The sequence below is a fragment of the Notothenia coriiceps genome, unplaced genomic scaffold, assembly GCF_000735185.1.
Source record: "Notothenia coriiceps isolate Sejong01 unplaced genomic scaffold, NC01 NC01_scaffold00024667, whole genome shotgun sequence".
Lineage (NCBI taxonomy): Eukaryota > Metazoa > Chordata > Actinopteri > Perciformes > Nototheniidae > Notothenia > Notothenia coriiceps.
In genome coordinates this window covers 5,747,468-5,757,467 of record NW_011357368.1, presented here as the reverse complement: position 1 = coordinate 5,757,467, position 10,000 = coordinate 5,747,468, and the positions used below count along the sequence as shown (strand labels likewise).

General features: G+C 38.3%; 1 protein-coding gene across 1 annotated transcript in view; it reads left to right on the top strand.

The window, feature by feature from the left end:
• Nucleotides 1-7,094: 7,094 nt before the first annotated feature.
• Nucleotides 7,095-10,000, top strand: part of LOC104955266 (homeobox protein Hox-D9b-like) — a 4,000-nt gene continuing 1,094 nt past the window's right edge. The window contains exon 1 of the mRNA XM_010782549.1: nucleotides 7,095-7,853. Coding sequence (XP_010780851.1) covers nucleotides 7,181-7,853 — 673 coding nt within the window. The 5' untranslated portion in view covers nucleotides 7,095-7,180. The remainder of the gene's footprint in view (nucleotides 7,854-10,000) is intronic.

Sequence of the window (10,000 nt, the reverse complement as noted above, 5' to 3'; positions counted from 1 at the left end):
GAACATCTGTGCAAGATAAACTCAATTTGTGTCCAATAACAGTGCTCAAGTGCAGCCCACCTGCAGAGGAAAATACATATGAAAAATAAACTTTAAATGTTATTTTACACAGGTGAAACGATGGCTTTGTCCGTAAGTCTTCCAGTAAATCATGGCAGTGATAGCAACAGCAGGATAAATACATATTCTATTTAGCCACCATTTTGATTTTTACACCTGAGCTTTTTGTTTTTAGAATAAAAAAGCCTGGCTATTCAGCATAGAATCTCTGGCATGCAAAACTAACACACATGCAGACATTTTGCATAATTATTATTTCATGATGTATATATTTTAGAAAGCCATTGCAGGCCATGATTTATATGTTCAATTCTCTGGGCATTTTCATCAGAATGTACAAGGTGCCATATTGTCTTCTTTCTGCAGTTAGGAACCTGAGCTGATTCACAGGCTATAAAATCAGCTCCCCGACAGAAAGCACAAAGCCTTTCTTATCAGTATATTTATTTTTGCATGGTCTGTTATCTGGTTATTTTTGAGAAGTGAAAGTGTTTCTCTGTTGCCCCAGTTGTTGCTTCCAACTCCAATTATTCTGAACGATTTCAATTGCTAAAATTTTACAATGGTGGTGCCATCTAATGATCTTAACTTAATGAGTGCTTTAAAGAAAAGTTAGTCCCAGCAACTAAACCTCCAACAATGCAAAAAGGCTGTGAGGTTTAAATTCCTGCAACACATATTAAAAGTCAAACATATCCAAGAGGTCTTCTGACAATCAGTGTGTGCTGCAAGGCAAAAGGAATTTTACTTTTTGTATTTGATTTTCATTTGAGTTTTTTGTTAGCGAATGGCATAATAGTGCTGGATTTGTGTGTGTGTGTGTGTGTGTGTGTGTGTGTGTGTGTGTGTGTGTGTGTGTGTGTGTGTGTGTGTGTTTGTGTATTATTGTACTAAGCAGACCCATTTTGGGCTCAAGGTCAAAGGCTGTTTTTTGCTCACTTTCCAGAATACAGTGGGGGTAATGAAGTGATACATATGAGGTTTTTATAGGTTTATATTTAATGCTAGCTATGTTTCTTATTCGGTTTAAATAGCTTATTATTGCTTTACTTTGGGGGGGTTTACAACTAATTCGAGTGGAAAGAGAAAGAGGGAGACCCTGTTTATGAACGTTTATAGGTTGGATAATTGGCCAAGAATTATCCAACCTTCAACAAGCGTGTTAGGATTAAAAATATTATATCTGGCCATGTATTTACCAATCTGCTTATATCTGTCAAAGTCTGACTATGGCTCATTTTTAACGGAGAACACAGCTTCCGTAAGACTGTCACTGTACCGGCGCTGCTGCCACCTAAAGCCCCGTCAGCAGTGTCTTTCTCCGGGGAAATACATTCTCTACCAGGAAAACCGAGCCGAAGCTAACGATAACGAATCCCGGGGTGAACTATCCTCGGATAAAGACTGTTTTCTGCGCCTCTGATTCCAGTTTTTACGCACAAGCTTGGAGTGGAGCCTCCCTTGCACAAACACTGCCTCAAATTCCGGACTCACACCTCCTCTCCCTGGGTCAAACACAGTCCTGCTGCCGGTTTATGACCCGTTTTTTTACAGAAGAGGAAGTGGATCCAGTAACAGCAAAATGTGAAGAACTGGGCCGAGTGTAAAAGGCTGTGACACCGGGGGTAGAGCAAGGTGAGGGCGGGGTCAGAGTCACCGAGGGCCGGGGAGGAGGACCATGAGGACGGGCCCTCTTCCCGAGACTGAAGACATGCTCCGAGTGAGTGGAAGTCACAGCATGATGTCAATGAGAAAGTGCTTAGATAAAAACTGTCATTGGGGGACTGCTGTGGAAACAGAGCAGCACGCCACTTCCTCACACAATGCCAAAAATGTGAACCTGTACGGAAACAATTCTTCCCAAAACTCAATAGCAGCCTAAGCATCCTCAAATGTCTCAAAATGAAAATGAAAAATTGTACTCGGGGAATATGAAGAAAAGCTGCATTCATGTCGCTAACGAGGACAGTTTGTCTCTGCCTGCCACATGGGAATCGGACTGAGCTGCTACACCAGGTCTCACATCTCACATATTTATTATTTTTATATTAATGTATTATATGAAATGAATGTTCCTTCCTTGTGTTCCTTGTAAAACAACATGTTGTTCTTATATGTTAAACATTTAGCATTGTGTTTACATGTGTGTATTTGTGTATGGATGTTGCAACAGAGCTTTAGCAATAATGTATTTAATGTCATGCTAATAAAGCTATTGAACTAAATTGAATTGTTAGATTAATAATCCAGAAATTTGAAAAAGTAGATTTGTAGGACTATAAAACATAGACTAGTTAATATCGAAATGTTTGATTACAAATATGACTAAATATTACTAACATTGTTTCTCCCAAATGCATGTTCTTAAATATGATGGTTACTCTGCTTTAAGCCAACATAAAGATAATAGACCCTTTTCTCTGTCAAAATATTTAAAGTATTTATATTTACACAGCACATTTTATTTTGTATCTATTGTCTAATCAATCTAAAATACCTTTATGTTATCAGACAAGATTCGTATTCAGAATAAAGCTATGGATTGACAGGACATTAAAGTCCATATAAGCAGTTTAATACACACCAAAAAACATAAAACAGACACAAAAGCACAGATAAAATCATATTGCAATATTCAATTGATAACATGTAATATAGCAGCACTGACTGGTCATGTAAATGATCTCTACTGGGTGCATTAAAGATATGTTATCCTGCATTATCTTATCTTATGTAATGGCCATTGTCGTGTTTGGTTCAACTTGTTTGCAACCTTTTATGAAACCTGAAATATAACTTACTCAAACATTTATTTAAAAAAACCAAACCTCATCAGTGGTGAGAGATATTGGAAATAAACTCAAAGACAGCAACTGAGGAGGGATCCGTGTCCAAACACTGATATGAGTCCAATATATGTCATTATACAGAATGAACAACATAATAAAATGACAACATAAACAAAACAAAAACTGGATTACTGCAATGAGCTGTACATTGGAGTAAACCAGGCTTCCCTGTCTCGCCTATCTGGTCCAGAATGCTGCTGCAACGCCTCCTTACAAGGACAGGCAGGCGTGAACATATTACGCCTGTACTCGCCTCTTGACATTGGCTACCAGTCAATTTGAGAATACACTTTAAAATGTTACTATTTGCATACAAAGCCTAAACGGTTTAGTCCCACTGTACCTGGCAGATCTTTAAAAAATATACACACCCACACGCAGGGGCGCCGTAAGGGGGTGAAAAGTTAGGTCGATTCTAAGGGCCCGTGACTGACAGGGGCCCAAACTATTTTAGAACATTAAGAAAAAAATGTTTAAGTAACCAATGTGATATCTTTTCATGGGGGCCAAAATCCCTGGCAACGCCCCTGCCCACACGGTCACTGAGGTCTGCTGACAGACGCCTTCTGGTCGTCCCTACTGTAAATCAAGGTTGAAGCAGCGAGAAGCCTTTGCTGTTGCAGCTCCAACATTATGGAACAAATTGCCCCTCCAGGTTAGACTTGCTCCAACTCTGCCTGTTTTGAAATCTCGTTTAAAAACCCACTTATTTTCCGTGGCATTTACAGACCAGGTGACACTTGTGTTTTTAAATTTGGGTTTATATCTTACTAGTGTTTTGTATTGTTTTTATGTAGGAGAGTTTTTCAGTCTGTGGCTTCTGATCTGGTTTCAGTGTCTCGTGTTTTACATTTGTTTCATGTCCTGTCCTGTTTTTTAGTTATGCTATGTTTTTATAGTTGTTGATGTACAGCACTTTGTTCAACTCTGTTGTTTTTAAATGTGCTATAGAAATAAAGTGGATTGGATTGGATAATGAATTAAGAACAATTTAATCAGGAAATAATTGGAAACCATCTCAGATATCATTCAACCATTTGGATAGGCTAAATGTGACATACAAAGTAAAAACAAGTGAATAAATGCAGTTATTTCCTGCAATTAAAAAAGAACCCCAGGGCTCAGGTTTAGGCCCCATGTTTTTAACGCATCTCGAGCAAATAAAAGATAAGCCACTTCCTTTTTAAATATTCTGTATCGTTCTTTTCCTTTTGTGGGCTCTTTGTGGATTTTCCTCCTTACTTTGTGATTTGTAAAATGCTCTATCTACTTAAATGTGTGGGTCCTTGCATTTATTGCAATATTTCATGTATCATGTTTCAATAAATGCACGCTTAAAGATAAAATATATAAAAAATGTGTGACACAATATCTCTCAAAGAGGAACTGTTATTTGTTTTTTAATGCCGTGGGTGACATTTTCTCAACATGGGATAGTGTGTAATCCTCTACTTTGTGTATAAACATTAACATTCAACATTTTACGACACAATTTCCTATAGTTTAAAAAGCATTTTCCATTTAAGAAAGAGTCAAACCTTAGACACTTAGAGGTTGGTGTGACTGGGAATTAACCGCCTCTACGTTAAACAATATCAAATGTATTTGTATTTAATTGCATAGCTTCATAATGTCTTATTTTAAAGCTTGTTTGTTGCAGTTTGAGGTCATTAACAGGATGTTACTTTAATAAGGAAGTGATCAAATAACATTTTGATCACTTCTGCTATAAAAAATACACCCAGAAGGGAAATTAGATAGGCTAACACTTCAGTTGAGTGCTTAAATTGTAAACACAACAACGCTATCAAAAAGCAGGTTAATAGCCATGTGATTGCTGCCCTAGGTTACGTCAAACTATAAAATAAAAGAAGTAAAATCTTATTTATATTCTCTTTTCCTTCCTCTTTGGGGTCTCGACCCAGACTTTGAACATTGGAAACACTCAGTGAGTCCAAGGCTGGAAATGAACCTTGAACCGCAAAACAAGCACCACACACACACACACACACACACACACACACACACACACACACACACACACACACACACACACACACAGAAACACACACGCTCACAAGTCACAACCACCATTTCCTCAAATAAATGACTTTTATTGGGGCAATATAGACGGTCTGCTGTCCCTCTCATTCTTTCTCTTGTCTCACACACTAACTCTGTGTGTGTGTGTGTGTGTGTGTGTGTGTGTGTGTGTGTGTGTGTGTGTGTGTGTGTGTGTGTGTGTTTGTGTGTTTTTGTGGTGAAAGGAGATGAAAGGAGGGATTGTGTTTCTGTTTGGAACTAAAAGGCATTCAACCTAATGACCCACAATAAAATGGACCTTAAGAGCCTCTCTCTTTTTTTTTAACAACACAGACACATTTAAACATATATATTTAAGTGTTTCATATTATTGCTGAGATATGTTTTTTTGCTTTTTCTAAATAAAATAAATAATGTATAAACATTGATCGTATAGTTTCTTTTTATATTTCATGTTAAATATTATTCATGTATATGTAATAATTGTATTATACATTTGTATTTTACATTTGTATATGTGGTCTTATTGGTCTATTATAACTGTTTGATGTTGTTTATTTTATATTGTGTACTCCAAATACTTATTCATGTATGTTTTACTCATATGAATATACTGTATTTACTGTTCATTTTGTATTTATTTGTAATTTTAATTCACGTCTGTTAACATGCTGCTGTTACAAAACATTTTTTTTTATTTAAGGACATTATTTAACATATTAAATGTGCCAAATATAGACAGACACGTTATTAATATTCTTTGCAGTCCTTGGCATGTTGATAGCATTCATAACCAAAAATAAACAACAAAATAAAATCAATAAAGTTTTGTTTTGACTCATCCGGACAGCAGGTGGCGCTCCACGTGCAGACAGCGATCAAGGTCTATGTTAGAACGTGAATCTAAGCCCCGCCCCCATTATATGCTGCAGCCAATAGGATCTCACTGTCACACTCAAACATGGGCACAGAAACGGTGAATGAGCAAAGTCATTAAACTCATCTGGCACAAGGCCAAATATGGATTTTTAGTGCATAGCTTTCAGTATTTCAGAGCTTCTAAATATGTATGATATTAAAGTTATATGTATATATTGTTCTAATGTCTATTCTATTTTTTGTTCATTCTATTTTACGCATATCGCATTGTTGGAGGAACCTGCAAAAGAAGTATTGCAAAGATTAGCTGTAGCTGTTTTGCAATTGACAAATTAAGACTTTGAATCCATTGAATCAGAGGGTGCAAAACATGCACTTTCTCAGGTAATCTATTGGGTTATTTAACTTAAGTCACCTAGTTTTTAGTCAAAATTAAAACTCACAAAAGTTGGAGATGAATGGTTTTCACGGTACAAAAAAGGGTGTCAACCAAATTACATCCAAAAGAAATAAAATACTTTCTTTTTGACATGCATTTTACAACAGTGGGCAAAATAGTCAATGAATAATTAAGAAGGTTACGTCGTTGAGTACGCAAGGAAACAAATAACAGCTTTTAAAACAAGTGCACTGACACAAATGCAAATAAAAACATACTGTTGTTTTTGGTTAGTAAATGCAAAAAGAAACTCACGTTAAATCGCCATCCATGAACTTCGATGGCGAGTTTTCCCTCAATTCTGTCAAGAAAGACACAAACATGCGTATAAAGTCAGATCAAGACCAAAGAAATCAAAGGAAGTCCATCCCTCTTCTGTGAATCTAAATCCCGTTACACTTTAAAACGACATTTAGGAGTTTTATCATCAATTATAAAAACACAAAGCCTTCATTAACAAAGTGGTTTGGCACAAGAAGCTATAGAGACAAGGCCTCTGTTATACTGAACACACACACACACACACACACACACACACACACACACACACACACACACACACTCGCTCGTAAACGACTCCCTGTTACTTTTTTATTCTGCTTGTAAAACGGTGTTTCAGGAACAGAGTTTTATAAAGCCATAGCGCTACAGTCAGGCCATCTGGCAGCATGCTGGAGGCTACGATCACATTTCTGTGCACAAAAGAAAGATGAGATTTATTTCCTATACTGGGTAAATACAGTCCAACCATGTGATCAGTGGAATAACCAATAAGCAGCCGAGGAGAAGGTAAGGGCAGGAAAAAAAAAATACTACCATTTTAGGGGAGGATGTAAGCCCACTATACCAGCCCCATCTAACGTTTTACAGTCGCACTTAAGTGTCTTTTTATTGAAATAATAAAATAAACATGTCGCTAACGAATTATTATTCTATGATGGGGCTCCAGACTGAGGAGCCGTACGGTGCGCATTTCATCCCGGGAGGCTTGCAGGGTTCTTCGGCCGGCTGCGGAAAGCCAGCCCGGAGAGGAGCGGAGGAGGAGGAGGAGGGGACCCCCATCCCGGATTTTTCACATTTTTCCAACAAACAGACGGGCTTAAATGGCTTTTCTCCCTGGGCCAACACCTCCACTTCCTCTGCCCCTTCTTCCCCGCAGCTGCAGTCCAATCCGGGCCTTTTTCATCCACATCCACACCTCCTGAGCCACCACCACCACCATCACCACCACCCGTGGACGCAGCAGAATCACGCCGAGCACCTCGCCTCATCGGCGGCTTCAGAGAGCAGATTCGTCCGCTGTTGGGAGGGTTCGACCCCGGCTTTGGAGACCCCTTTGTCCCATGCATCTGATGGGTTTTCCGGGTGTGTCCCCGCTCAGGGTGACCTCTCCGATCCAACACCGACGTATGCGGCGGTTAAACCCGAGAGTTCACCTCCGTCCGACAGCCCCGAGGAATCCAGCTTCAACAGCCCGGCTGAGGTGATCCTAGAGCGGCTTGGCACCGTGGAGGAGCTCGTTAAGAAGACGGAGCCCAAGAAAGAGAACGAGGAGAAGAAAAAAAATCCTATGATAGACCCGGGTAAATATACCGAACTCAGGAATGTTTATTATAGCGTTTTAGAGGTGTCAATACACAGGTGTGTGTGTGTGTGTGTGTGTGTGTGTGTGTGTGTGTGTGTGTGTGTGTGTGTGTGTGTGTGTGTCTCAGTGTGTGACACAGAGGGAGAATGTGGCCTAAGTAAGCTAGTAAGTGTGTGTGACTTTTATAGGCCTATAAATGTCTTGTAAACTGGGAAATGTTAAATGTTATTGTCCATTAAAATAATTAAGGTGCTATAGCTGTTATTTAACTACTTGTCACTGCGTTTTCTGAGCCGATGTGTGCAGAAAATTGACGTAAATAAGTTATTTATCTTGCATTACAGGAAGGCTTAAAGCGTATTTAAACAAAACAGTCTCTGTAGAAACGACCTTGGCAATTTAGTGTATAGAATCATAATGTAGCATGCCTCAAAAAGCATTAAATAACCTTTAAAATAATTATAATATTTTAAAAAGCTTGAATTACAATAAACAAAAAGGACAGACAGGTCTTATAATAATCAAACAAATGCCATAAATAGTAATAATAATAATAATAATAATAATAATACAAATACATTATACTGGCTTTGCTATTATTTTCAATTATTTTTCCCACCCTGTTATTAGCCATATGTTAAATGTGTTCAAAGTGTTTCTAAATTCAATTGTATTTAGTAAAGAGGCCATTAAATCCTATACATTTCTGTTAGATTTCCATTATTTTAAATAGCCACAATTCTACTTATTCTTAAACATGGGCCTACACCTGTGCCAGCCTGAAGGCAGTTCCTTAAAAATAAATGATGGAGAAACAAAGATGTCCTCTCTGCAGAACGAGTGTGTGTAACAACCCAAAGCTGCTGTCTGTTGAGTTATCACACTGCACTCTTTTTGGCTGTTTCTTTTTTATTTTAAAGTGGCCGATAAAGCATTTCAGATCAGGCACTTTCAGATCCTCCAGACTGCAGTTTAATAATTCTAAAATTGAGTGTGGCTTTTCACCAACACACCGCCTGCACTCACACACAGATTTAGACTTTCCTCTGTATTTATTATAGCTTGGTGTCCTCCCAAAAACATGTCTATATCTTAGGTCTACCTATCTGCAACGTGTTTTTTACATAACTTCACTTTATGGTAAATTATTGAGGAAAGGGTGAAATGAGGACATAAACAGCCGTAGTGCTCATACCAGTGTTTTGCTAATAGGAGCAATACGGAAAAATAAAGAATGTGATGGATTAACACTGTCCTTATTTACAGAGCTGGGCTTCTTTTAATTTGTAATGAGCCAAAAGTTGCAAGCTCATAAAATGTGTTCCTGATAATGTTTTCACACACACACACACACACACACACACACACACACACACACACACACACACACACACACACACACACACACACACACACACACACGCAATTTGAGCATTTTGGACTTGACAACAGAATTAGCATCACCGTTTTTTTAAGAAAAACATTTAATGGTAAAGTGGCATTGTATGTGCGTGTGTGTGTGTGTGTGTGTGTGTGTGTGTGTGTGTGTGTGTGTGTGTGTGAGTGCAGTGTGTATTTTGTTGTCATTGTTGTTGCTGCTGCTGTGTACAGTATATCTGTTGTTTAATGCGAATCATGATGTCACTCTATAAACTCACAAACTGAAATGCACACCAACACACACACACATCTACATAGACACACAGTCAATGACACACACACACACACACACACACACACACACACACACACACACACACACACACACACACACACACACACACACACACACTGCAGATGGAAATGAGCTATTATAATCAGGTGTAATTCTTCTCTTCTCTGAGATGAATGTATTGTACGCATGGTCCTTGTTGAAATAAATACATAATACATTTCGTTTTTTTAAACACATGTTCTGTTGCCGACTGAAAACCAGCTTGCCTCCACAGCATCTTGGCCATTAAACCTTTTTTGTGAAGTAGTACTTAAAAGGTTTTAGCTCATTTGAAACTAATGCTGCAGCACCTACATGGCTCATCTAAAGTGAAGCTCTGCATGTGTCTTGCTGTTCTGAGTCTGTATCCTCATGCTTTATTGCACTAATTATAACTCTCTTTGGATGAAAGCTACATTAAAACTCACCGC